This window comes from Chionomys nivalis, chromosome 11 (genome assembly GCF_950005125.1).
Source record: "Chionomys nivalis chromosome 11, mChiNiv1.1, whole genome shotgun sequence".
Lineage (NCBI taxonomy): Eukaryota > Metazoa > Chordata > Mammalia > Rodentia > Cricetidae > Chionomys > Chionomys nivalis.
Window position 1 is genome coordinate 31,266,054 of NC_080096.1, and position 13,137 is coordinate 31,279,190.

General features: G+C 46.9%; 2 protein-coding genes across 2 annotated transcripts; both read left to right on the top strand.

Annotated features, from left to right (window-relative positions):
* The first annotated feature begins 97 nt into the window (after nt 1-97).
* C11H1orf50 (chromosome 11 C1orf50 homolog) lies at nt 98-11,199 on the top strand. The gene is made up of 5 exons (XM_057784685.1): nt 98-205; nt 322-437; nt 4,096-4,182; nt 5,426-5,557; nt 6,037-11,199. Exons 1-5 carry the CDS (start codon nt 127-129, stop codon nt 6,220-6,222), a joined length of 600 nt encoding a protein of 199 aa, XP_057640668.1. The 5' UTR covers nt 98-126; the 3' UTR covers nt 6,223-11,199.
* Nucleotides 4,800-5,162, top strand: LOC130883874 (60S ribosomal protein L39). The gene has a single exon (XM_057784686.1). It carries the CDS (start codon nt 4,845-4,847, stop codon nt 4,998-5,000), a length of 156 nt encoding a protein of 51 aa, XP_057640669.1. The 5' UTR covers nt 4,800-4,844; the 3' UTR covers nt 5,001-5,162.
* Nucleotides 11,200-13,137: the final 1,938 nt, after the last annotated feature.

Sequence of the window (13,137 nt, forward strand, 5' to 3'; positions counted from 1 at the left end):
TCGCGGGGCTCCGCCTCCAAGCTCAGGCACGGCGTTCAATGGCTTGCGAATGAGAAAGCCCCGCCCACAAACTGTTGTGCGCCTGCGCTTCATTTGTCCCGTGGGCGGTGGAGCCGAAGTGCTGTCATGGCGGACCCGGCGGCTCCCGGCCGATTGGAAAAAGGCGCTGGAAATCTAGGGGTACAGGAGGCGACGGGTCCTGGAGGTAGGTGGGGCTGAGTTGGCCGGGGGAAGAGGTCGTTGCCGGGCGGCTCGTCTCTGCTTCCTCGCGGGAGGCTGAGGACTACAACTTATGCCGGTGTTCCCGGGTGTGTGTCGCAGGAGCCCTGGTGGAGCTCACCCCGACCCCCGGCGGCCTGGCTCTGGTGAGCCCCTACCACACCAACCGGGTCGGGGATCCCTTAGACCTCGTGGCGCTCGCCGAGCAGGTGCAAAAGGTGAGGAATCGCCATCTCCTTTAAACCCTGCGTCTTTGGGCTCCGACCTAAAATTTCATCTGCGTCCTCGGACAACCTGTGAGCTCGGCAGTACTGCCATCCCACTTCACACACGAGGAGGATCGCTCTGTCTCCAGGTCTTCGTTGTTGCTAGTTTGTTTTTGATACAAGGTTATCATGGAACTCACTATTAGACTGGTCTGGTTTCCAACTCAGTTCCACCTGCCTTGGCCTCCTGAGTTCTGGGATTAAAGGTGTGTGCCAGCAAGCTCATCTTCTATCCCATATACTTGAATAGTTAATTATTTTATGCTGCTTCCCGTAGAGTCTTTATCTGCTACCTAAGACCTTGTGGAGGAAATACATGCTATTTCCTTTTAAACAAAAAATTGGTGCTGGAGGTGTATTTTAGTGGTTACACCACTTGCCTAGGCTGAATTGGATCCTCAGCACCACCAAAAACAACATGTAAAAAGGGACAGGGTAAAATTCCCATTTTAGATGAAAACAACAACAACAACAACTGGAGACAGTTTCATCTTGCTGGACAGCCCAGGCTGGCTTCCTATTCAGCCTCCCAAAGGCTGGGTATTAACGGGGGCTGCCACACCTGGTGAATTTCAATGGATTCAGTATTTCTATGTCCAGAGCTTAGACATCAGTTCCCATAACAGGTAGAGTAAAGAACATATTCAGGATAATGGAAAAGACAATAAAAGTCTGGGCACATTAGCTTTGGATGGGTTGCTTCTCTCTGGAGCTCAGGGTCTGTAAAATTAGACATTTGAGGTGGGAAAGCCCCTAGGTCCTTCTCTTCTGTAGAATTCTTTTCAGTGCCAGAGCCTGACTACTTTAAAAGCTTCTAGTGTCCCCTCCCTCTTTTGTAAACTAGCTTATTTGGCAATGATCGTGTTCAAAAGATTGCTTTGGTCAAGAAAATTAATGATAATGTGGTCAAATCCCTCACATAAAAAGTTATGTCTGCTGTTTTATCTGAGAAAACTTCAGATGTTTAGGGAAGCGTCTTTAATTAAAGCCTTACCTTTTTATAAAAATAGAACTTTTGTGGACTAGAAGACTATCATGTGTCCATTTAGTCAAATTGCTATTGAGAGGGAAGTAGCAAGGTTCAAAATCTTGGGCAAACAGTACTTTGAGTTTCTCTGAGTGACTATCACGGCCTCAGCCAAAGAAAAAAGGAATACAGTTTTTGTCTTTTATACCATAACCTAGTGAAATATAAAGGTTATGTTATTCTGTTGCCTTCAATTCTCCAGTATAACCGATCCATCTTGGAGACACTGAAGAAAAAGATGCTATACAAGCAAATTGAGAGCTGGAAAGATGGCTCAGTGGTTAAGAGCACTGACTGCTCTTGGAAAGGACCCAGGTTCTGTTACTAGCACGCGCATTACAACTCACAATCATTTGTAACTCCAGTCCCAGGGGACCAAATGCCCTCTCTGGCCACTGTGGGCATTGCTTGAACATGATGCGCCTACACATATGCAGCCGGACATCTATCCCCATACAATAAAATCTCCAAAGGCAAGTGAATCAACATACTCACGGTCTACATATGAAATGCACTGACTCCTGGCTCCCTTAATATGTGTTCAGAAAGCTTTGGGAGATTTGGTATTGAGGCATGGATTTTGGAATTAGACTCATCTGTGGTCAGATCCCTTAACTGCCATTTATTAATTGTAAGACCTCAGTTGCTACACCCGAGTCTTAATGCCTAAGTAAGGTTATCATATCTAGAGAGTTAGATGTCGTTAGTAATACAGAGATTCTTGGGCTGGCTAGGTACAGGATCAATGCTTAGCAATTATAAGTACCCTTTGAGACTGGAGAGATGGCTGAGGTGTTAAGAGTACTTGCTCTTGCAGAGGACACATGTTTGGTTTCTGGAAGCTGCCTGGTGGCTCACAGCCATTCATTACTCCAGTTCCAGGGGACTGAGTACTCTCTTGTGAATTCTTCAGGTACTGCACACATGGTGCACATACATACAGGTAAAACACTTATACACTCATACTGTCTTAGTTAGGCTTTCAATTTTTGTGAAGAGACACCGTGACTGCAATAACTTTTATAAAGGAAAACATTTAATGGGGGCTTAGAACTTCAGAGGTTTAGGCCATTATTATCTTGGTGGGACATGGTGGCATGCAGGAAGACATGGTCCTGAAGCTGAGAGTCCTACATCTTGATAGGCTGGCAACAGGAAGTGAACTGAGACACTGGGTGTATCTTGAGCATTTGAGATCTCAGAGCTTAGCTCCACAGTGACATGCTTCCTCTTAACAAGGCCATACCTACCTTAATAAAGCTAAACCTCTTAATGGTGCTACTCCCTTTTGGGGCCATTTTCTTTCAAATTATTGCATTCCACTCCCTCTCTCCCAAAGGCTTTTAGACATAGCATAGTGCAAAAATCAGTCCAACTTCAAAAGTCTCCATAGCTTGTAACAGTCTCAAACTTATTTAAATGTCTAAGGTTCAAAGTCTCTTCTGAGATACATGTAATCTCTTAACTATAATCCCCTGTAAAATCAAAATACAAAAGCAGATAACATACTTTCAACTTATAATGGCACAGGACATACATTATCATTCTAAAACGTAGCGAAGGGAGCATAGTTAGGAAATACGAGACCAAAGCAAAACTGAAAATCAGCTTGACAAACTCCAAACTCTGCATCACCATGTCTGATGTCAAAACTTTCCAGATCCCCAACTTCTTTCAGTTTTGTTGATTGCAACACATTTTTCTCTGTTGGACTGGTTCCACTCGCTGTTAACAGCTTTTCTTGGCAGGTATAGGATATCTCTCTGGCATCTCCAACATCCTGGGGTCTCCAACAAATCCAGGCTTCACTTTCACATCTTCATGCGGTGGCCTCTCTGGCCCTCCATGCAGGGCACCCATGCCTGACCTCAGTGGCTTTCCTTAGTCATGGGGGAGACTCCATAATCCTTCTTCTCTCCTTGACTCTAAAGCCAGAACCATGTGGCTGAAGGTGCAAAGTTCAGCTGGTTGCTGGGGCTGGAGCATGATTCCCTTGTTAATGACATCTTTACCAGCTTTCTGTATTCCATGGCTTCCTTCACTGCCTGAGCTTGGAACTCTGTTCTGGAACTTGCTCTGTAGACCTGGCCTCACACTCAGAGATCCACCAGCCTCTGCTTTCCATGTTGAAATTAAAGGTGTGCACCGCTGCATTTGGCTCTAACATATATAAGAACATCCTACATCACATAACAGCTTGGACTCCACAATGGGAAAGCAAAACCAAACAAGGGGCCTGAGAAATGGGAGGGTTTAGTTGTGCAGAGAGGAAAGGGAGTGATCTTTAGATGGAGGACGTGCTCATGTTTGGTGGTAGGAGGTGAGGGTGCGGAAACACCAAACCTCGTGATTAAAGCTGACAGTGAACGGTAGTGGAGATAGATGAAGGGTGCGGGGTCGTTACTGTGTGGGGTTCTCCTGAGTTGGGCCCTAGGGTGGGTGGGAATTTACATGGCAATGGAATAGGAGGAACACTTTAGGTAGACGCAGAAGCTGTTGGCATAAGTCCTTGAATTGCATCTTGATGTGACCACAGGTGCCACTTGCCTTTTCACCCTACAGTATGGTTTCTCTCCTTTGTAGGCTGATGAATTCATCCGAGCAAATGCTACTAACAAGCTGACAGTCATTGCTGAGCAAATCCAACACTTGCAAGAACAAGCTAGGAAGGTGAGAAAGGCCAGTGCAGGTTAGGCAGGCTTTTCTTTTCCTTTGCTTGGGAGGGTTAGCTGAACTTATAATCATGGTGCCTTCTTTGTTTTTCATACATTCTGAACATGTAGACCTTTTGATTAAATGCCAGAAATATGCCCAAGAGGTTTCATTAGTTTATTTCGTGTTGCTATTATGAAATACCTGGAGCAGGTTAGCCCTCTAATGATGTTTATTTTGTACATTTAGAGGTTCGAGGGGCATGGTGCTGGTGTAGCTCAGCTCCGGGGAGAACTCTCTGGGTCACATTTAGTCAGAGCAGAGCATGTGTGGGAGAACAGACACATCTTGAAACGGGCTGCAGATTCAGGTGTCAGGCCCTGGCTTTACAACATCGAGTCCTGGTTTGTGTCTTCACGTCGCTCTCCCCAGAATCCCCTTCTGAGGGCAGTGCCCTCCCTCTTACGTCACTGTGCTGGTGGCCAGGCTCCTAGCATCCTTTAGGAGACAAATGACATCTGAACCATAGCAGAACTTAAGCAGAAGTGGGCTTTGTTTCCTATCCAGGAGAAAGGTAAGATAAAGCTTTTTAAGGGAGGAAGAGTTTCTTAAGAAATGTACTTGAGCTCTTCGCCTTTCCTTCGCCATCGTGTGCCACCTGCCCGCCTAGGCTTCTCGCCATGTCTTCTCACAAGACTTTCAGAATCAAGCGATTCCTGGCTAAGAAACAAAAGCAAAATCGCCCTATTCCTCAGTGGATTCGGATGAAAACTGGCAACAAAATCAGGTACAACTCCAAGAGAAGACACTGGAGGAGAACGAAGCTGGGTCTGTAAGGAGTCAACAATGAATGGCAAGACAATTTATGATGACTCGTGATCCTTGATGAGTGTTACAAGATGAAGTTCAACATTTTCAACCTGGAGACTTGATCCTGTTTAAGTTGGGAGTGGTTTCTCCAGTAATAAAATGTAGAACCTTTAAAAAAAAAAAAAAAAGAAATGTACTTGACACAGGAAAAGAAGAACTTAGAATCCCCCAAGTCAGCCACACCAGCATTTAAAAATCTTACCCCTCTAATAGCTTTCCCAGCACAGCAACTTGTGTAACCTCCACTCTTCCAAACCGTTTGCACCCCAGTAGTGAGCCACTGCTGCTGGGGGACCAGACTGCAAGCTTGGAGTTTGTGCTTTGGTTAGGGTGATGTGGGTGAGGCTGGGTACCTCTGACTCATCCCCTGCCTTACCTATATGGCTGGCAGGTACTGGAAGATGCTCGCAGAGATGCTGACTTGCACCACGTGGCTTGTAATATGGTGAAAAAACCTGGCAGCATTTACTATCTTTACCAGCGGGAAAGTGGCCAGCAGTACTTGTCCATCATTTCTCCAGAGGTAAGAACATTCATTCTTAACTCTAGACCAGCTCCAGCCTTTGAGAAATGCTGGGCATGTTTGTATGAAAATGTAGCCCGCAGCTTGGTCAGTGGTTTTCTAGAAAGTGAAGTGATGTGAGCCCAGGTATAATGAAAAGTTGTGTGTGTGCTTGAATGATATTCTTTCCTTTTTTCTTTGTTTTAGTTTTTCAAGACAGGGTTTTTCTGTGTAACAGTCCTGGCTTTCCTGGAACTCACTTTGTAGACCAGCCTTGCCTCAAACTCACAGGGATCTATCTGCCTGGCTCTCTCCCCCAAGTGCTGGGATTAAAGGCGTGCGCCACCACCACCTGGTGATACTCATTATTTCTGATGTGTAATATAACTTCGAATGATGGTTTGAATAGTCTGAAGTGAAAAGCATAAAAAGAGGTCTATGTAGAGAAAGAGCCTTGTTCACTTCTCATCCTGATGAGGACTTGCTCCTTTACCCTCTAGGAATGGGGAGCAGGCTGTCCACATGACTTCCTTGGTGCCTACAAGCTGCAACATGACTTGTCGTGGACTCCATACGAAGACATTGAGAAGCAAGATGCTAAAATTGGCATGATGGACAAGCTGCTGAACCAGCCCATGGCCTTGCCCCCATGCACTGAACCCACCTTCCAGGGACTAACTCATTGAGTGTGGCTCTGAGGAACAGTGCTCATGACAAAGGCCTGACCACCACCAACCGTCTCCTTGTCCACATTCTCTTCCTTGTGTGTGTGGGGGGAGGCTCATGAGGACTTTGGGTTTTGGGGTGAATCATGAACTCCTTGGAAGGAGAGCCTGGTGAATGGGGTAAGGATGGTGAATGGAATCGCTGAACTCCTGTGGGATCTTCCTGAGCCCACCGATACCCAGTCACTCGGTTTCAGAGGATTAGGTAGTGCTTCCCTTCACCTCAGCACTGGGGAAGGAAGAACTCTCTTCCCACAACAAGCTGGTGGGTCATTTTCCTGTCTTTTGTGTCAGGTTGGTATTGAAGCTGTCCACGTAGGTGCTGTGCCAATTTAAGGTTGATTCAGGAATTGCAGTGTTGCCTATGGAGGATTAAAAGAAACAGACAACTTGGCATGGCTGGGAGAGAGTGCTGATTCTAGAGTTTCAGTCCTCATGGCGTCCTTCTGGTTCGCCCTTCTGCCCTTCCTGCCTAGTGAGAGTGACTGGAGACTGAGGCAGCCATCCTAAACCTCACAGACGCTTAGGGCTGGGAGAGGTCGCAAAGGCTGCTATTGTCTGAGCTCACTCTGAAGCCTCCTTAGGACAGCCTGAGCTCAGCACCCCGCAGGACAAACCCATCAAATGGCATTTTTAAGACAGAGTGTGGAAGGCCTGGAGAGGGGTCAGCAGTTCAGGGTGCTTGCTGCTCTGCTAGAGGGCCCGAGCTCCGTTCCGAGCACCCATGTCGGACAGCTCACAACTACCCATTTTTTTGTTTTTTCTTTTTTTCTTCGAGAGAGGGTTTCTCAGCAACTATGGCGCCTATCCTGGAACTCACTCTATAGACCAGGCTGGCCTCGAACTCAGAGTTCCTCCTGCTTCTGCCTCCTGAGTGCTGGGATTAAAGGTATGCACCAACACTGCCCGGCCCACCTGTAACTCTTAACTCCAGGAGATCTCATAACACTTGATTTCCATGAGCCATACAGACACCCAGATATACATATTCATACATTTAAAATCTTTTCAAAAAGAGACTGGAAGAGAGTAGAGCAGTGGGGGTGAAAACAAGAAAAACGACTCACCTGTCCACAGATTGTGGGTTGACTGGGATTATTTATTTATAGGTTTTCTGTAGCCCAGGTTAGCCTGCAGCTGACTAGCACAGGCTAACCTTGATCAATGTGATAATCCTGCCTTAGCCTCCTTAGTGGACTGAACCATCACACCTAACATGTTAACACTGATTGAAACTCATTTTTATTGCTTACTGAGTAAGTCATGAACTGCAGAGGGACCGGGGATGTAGCTTAATGTTAGCGTGTTTACACAGCATGCATAAAGAGGCTCTGGTTCCATCTCCAGTACTGCAGACAAGCAGTACCGAATGGGGCCTTTTGTGCCTAAAACTCTTATGAGTGGACTTTTTTGGGTTCTACCTTGTTTCCTATTTGTTTAGCTGAGTTAGCTAAATTTATAAGCAGAGTGACTGCTTCTTCATTGCCGTGTAGTCTGTTGCAATGTATTTTGAAGAACATGAGGAATATGTGCTGGAGCCCACAGGCCCAACTTTGGGTATACACTGCCTTGGTGTGTACGGCTTCCCTTATGAACAGTGCACCTTGTGAGCTAGAAGTGGTCCATGCCTAGCACAAGAAGAAGCCGAGATCTAGCAATGAACATGGCCATTCAGTTCACACAGAACTGTCTTGTGCGAGCTGTGGAGCCCCTCGCTGGGAATCTGCAGACCTGGTAGACTTTCCTGGGGTGTTGTGGATCCTGACTTGGGAACGTTGCCCAGCCTGGAGGAGGTTCTGACCTGGTGGTGATGATGGTTTTGAGTAGTGCACAGTTCGTAAGGAGGTAAGCATTGTCACAGAGCTAGTGGTTTAAGGTGACACTCGTGGTCTCACTGTCTTCAGCCTCAGGGTTTCTTTGGTACTGCAAGGCTGTAGTCAGGTTTTTGGCTAGGGCTGGATTCTCGGGGCCTTACTATCTGCTTCCAAGCTCATGTGATTTTGGCATAATTTTGGTTCGTTGGAGATTGCTGGGCTACCTGCTGATGGATAGGTAGAGGTCCCCCTCAGCTTCTTACCACAGGAGTCCTGCAAACATAGGTGCACTCTGCATCAGAAAGGATGGAGCTCACGAGCAGAACGAAGGTTCCAGCCTGTGGAGTCGCACCACAGGAATGACATCTTTGCTGTATTGTCTAGAAGTCAGTCTCTGGGCCAGCCTACATTTAGGGGAGAGCATTACACAGGAGCAAGGAGATCAGGAGGCAGAGATCAGTGTTGAGACAGGAAAAGTAACCAGTTTTGGGTAAAAGGCGATTGTGGTTGGATGGTGTTGATACCACGGATCTGGACTGCACACGGCACTGGCAGAATAACCTCCTGGATACATTCCGGTTCCCTCTATCTTTCTCAGTTCCTTTGGCGTGCAGTATCATGCTGAATCACTGAAAATGTAGATTTCTCTCACTTTTGATATTTCCAACAGCCAGCTGCGCCTGGAGAAACTTCTTGTCCAAGAAGATGTACTTCCCATTTTGGCCACCAGGTAGTGCCAGTGCTCTTACCTGGTTAATCTGATTGCCTGGCTGAGGGATGATGAATGGGGGATTAGGGCCACTGAGTGTATGCAGCAGCTACTCTCCGTCAGCCCTCATCCCTCTGTCCTGGTGATTTCCTAAGCACCAAGTGCCTTCTCATTTCCAGGTTCTAGAGGATTATCTCAGCACAGGGCCCTGTTTCAAAGAAGCACACAGTCTGCTAAAGGAACAAGCAGATTAGCAATTACAACGTGGTACGAGGACTTAGTGGAGGTATGCATAGGCCTTGTAGAATACAGGAAGACTTCCAGTGTATAGGAGGCTTGTCTTTCGGGGCTTAGGGAAGGTCTTTTTTGGTGGAATTTATTGGATATGCTCTTAACCTCATCAAGCAAAGTCATCCTGGTCTTTACAAGGGGTGTGGTAAGACTGTCCTGGCTAGAAAACTCTAACTAAAGAGGTCAGTGCCAGGAAAAGGAATGCAGTTGACAAAAATAACATGAAAGGTGTTGATGGCAGCCTGGCCACTTTGGAAGTACAGCAGCTGAAGTGAACGCTGGCTGGGGCGATGGGACGGGAACCAAGGTCTGTACTACTGGACTGGAAGAAGCCAGCTAGCAGCACTGGAGTGTGAGGTGCCAGCTTGTGTCAGATGTACAGTGGAATTAATTCCTCTGTGTTCATATATCTGGAATTGGAGTGCTCCTAGAAGTCAGTGGCCTGTCACTTTGTTTTTTTTTTTGTTTTTTTTTGTTTTTTTTTGTTTTTTTTTTTTGCCGGGGGAGGGAAATCTGGGCACATATGCAGGTACCCACAGGGGCCAGAGATGTCAGACTTTTCTCTGCAAGAGCAGCACGCACTCACCACCCACTGAGCCATCTCTCCAATTCCCTGTTTGACTTTTCCCCCCTAGAGCTACATAACAGTGGTGTGACTTAGAGTGAGCACCGCCTGATGTGATGATGCATAGCATGTTGAAGTGCAATAGACTGCTACCTCGTTAGCTAATAAAATGTGAGGACATGCGTGAGAGGAGGAGATCTTGGGCAGTTCTTGAATTTCTGGCTAAAGTGTGTTGATCCACTCAACAAAATGTGGGAGAGAATACGTGGGGTATTCACCAGAGACCACTTGAACATGGGTTTAAGCCAATAGAAAGTCTTAATAGCCCGCTGGTGACTACACTGGCTATTCAGGGATCCCAATGTACCCTCAAGCCTTTCTCTGGGTGACTTTCAAGCACAAAATCCATGTCCTGGCTTGACATCAGTTAACAAGCACAGTCAGCCAGAAGCAGAGCAACAGAAGCCAAAATGGAAGGTTAGTGCATTTAGAGACTTTCCCACAACTATGGACTTTGATGGATTAGGTCTTTGTTTTCATCTTGGCAGATGGTGCTATCTACATGTTTTACAGCCTGAATGATACTTCCATCATGGAGTCAGTTGTGCTAACATCTGGGGCCCTGTTACAAACATTCTGATATTTTCTAGCATAAATAGTGATCTGTATTTGCTTCAAGAATCTACCTTGCTGACTCTGTCCAGGCTCACTGGGTAGCCACTGACTGAGCGCCTCTTCACCCCAGGGGTCTGGAAGGAGGCCTTACTTGTGTATTTACCTTCTCAAGACTTGTTCCCCAAACATGGATGGTACTAGCCATGGATGAAGAGATGATGCTGTCTAGGGAACTTTAGTTCTATCAGATGTTCCCTTTATCTGATTTAATCTTCATGTGGCCCAACACCCAGGAGGTCTGAGCAGGAGCATTTCCAGTTCAGAACGTGGCTCCTGGCTATTCAGATAGCAGTGATAAGGTCAGGGTTAAGCAAGGCTGTGTTTGCTTTGAGTCCAATCATAAACCACAGTCATAGCCACCTAGGTCACGTTTACCCCAGCAGTGTTCTAGAGCTCTACAGAGGTGACATACACAAGGAGTTTGGCCAGTGTGGGATGTATGCATGTCTCTAGTACACACCTGTACTCTCAGAGCCTAGAAGGCTGAGGCAGGGGTCTGGATGCCAGTTTCAGACTAGTTTGCACAACAAGAAGGGAACGTCTTGAAGAAGTGAAAAAAGGTGTGTGGGGAACTGGAGAGATAGGTAATAAAAATACTTGTTGCATAAACAGGACCTGAGTTTGATTCTCAGCATCCACATTAAAAAATCTGGGCATGGGGGATGGAGTGATGGCTTGGTAGTTAAGCGTACTGGCTGCTATTCCATAGGACCCAGGTTCAGTTCCCAGCACCCACATGGCAACTCAACAGCTGTCTGTAACTCCAGTTCCAGGGGATCCGATACCCTCTCATGCAGGCAAAACACCAGTGCACATAAAATTGAATTTAAAAAATTTGGGCATGGTCGCACATGCTTGTAATCTCAGTGCTGGCAGGATGGATTTCACTGACGAGCCTAGCCTAGTTGGTGGATCCCAGCCACCCCCCACCAACAAGGTGGACAGCCTTTCTGAGAATGTGTACATACACTCAGCCTCCAAAATCAAATAAAAGCACGATGAAAGTGTGAGCACTCACTCAGTGTTCAGTGTTTGGCATGTAGAGGAGGTTAGCCATGGCCAGAGGAGTAATTTCCCCAACATTATACTATGCATAAACAACTGAACCCATGTCTCTGGCATTCACCACGTGTGCGGAAGGTAAGTTTGTTTCGTAAGGAGCTAGTGCTTAGAGTGCCTCCCTGGAGAAACTGGACTTGGATGGTTGTAAACATTTGATTTAGTGGGGTCGCTCACTACTTGAAAGTGTGTCAGAACCCATCCAGGTAGAAATCAGCTGGGGGTACCCTGGAAGGGACACTGAGGCTGGGGCTTCCACAAAAGTGCTTGTCCTCATCTAGATTTGGAATATTGTCTTAATCTTATCTCTTCTACTTTACTTTTTCTGAATCCAAACTTCCTCTGGTGCCAGGTTCTTGGCACTTTCTCCCTCCTGCATGCTCTAACCCATTCCCATGCCTTAGCACCCTTAAGCTGCCAGCTCACACGTTCCAAGCTCCGATCTGTGTTCTGTTCATGCACATTTGTCCTGCTGCTATACTTGACCTCTCTACTTGACTCAGTCATTACAAACTTAATGTGTCCACAGGAACTCTCAGATTACCCCGAAGCCTTTCACATCCTCGGCATTCCCACGGTCACCTATCTCACGTTATTTAGTTCACAAAAGCTACGCTATCCTTTATTCCATTTGCTCTCCGCATGCCAATCAGCTCTGCTTTTAAAATACATCCCCACATCTGACCCCTTTTTCCCTTGGTCCAAGCCACCTACATATCTAGCCTAAGGCAGTAGTTTCCTGGTGGGTCTCCTTGCTTCCTTCCCCACCCTGAGTGTCTCCACAGAGACCACCAGCAGCATCCTTTATCACTAGCAGTATCCCAACATCTGTTCCAAAACATCCCCAGGCTCCACGTGACCCTCCACAGAGACCACAGAGGGCAGTGGTGTTGACTGCACTTGTAGTATGATCTTGCCAGCCCTCCACCCTCCCAATTACGACTCCTGCCTGTTTTACTTTAGAGACACCCAGGTCTGACTTTAGTGTCAGATTCTTTTCTGGTCTCAACTCTGCAAGTTCTTATTTTAATGTTAGCTGCTAGGGATTAAGTCTAGGGCCTTCGAACACACTGAGCAAGCGCTCATAATAAGCCTACAATCCCCAACCCAGGTGGGGCTGAGCGGAGCCGACAGTGAATGAACTTGTTGATCCACCATTTCCTTGACTGGCAGGGCCAGTCTAAGACCCAGGGAGATACCATGGATGTCCTCCAGCCCAGTGTCTGATGGCCTCTGGGCTCAGTTAGGTCCTCTCTCCCTTGCTGATTGTTGTGTCACGTGGCCTCTTAGCCCCACCCTTTCTATTGCATATTCTCTGGGCTCTGGATACTCCTGCTGGTGTACTTTATCCTTAGTGTGGAGTGGATGTGGGACAGGTAAGGGTGGACCCTACTTAGAACATCGTCCAACATTGTTTCTTTCCAAGTCTGAGTGTCTCATACCTGTAATCTCAGTACTTGGGAGACTGCGGCAGGAGGATCACACCAGTACAAGGCTAGCCTCAGCTATGTAGTTTCAGGTTAATCTTGTCTACGGTGTGAGACACTGTCTTACAACAAAAACAAAAAATGAAGGCTTGTGTCCTTGTTCAGGGCCTTCCTCACACTCTTAGGGTTCCTCCCACACTGGCTGCCTCCCCATTCCCGGACATAGCTTCCGTCTTACTACCTCCTTTCTTTACAGTGACTACCAGAACCACCTTTCTGAAAGAACCTGACCTAAAAACATTGTCTTCATTCTTGGGTCCCAGTTCCTCAGGTCGT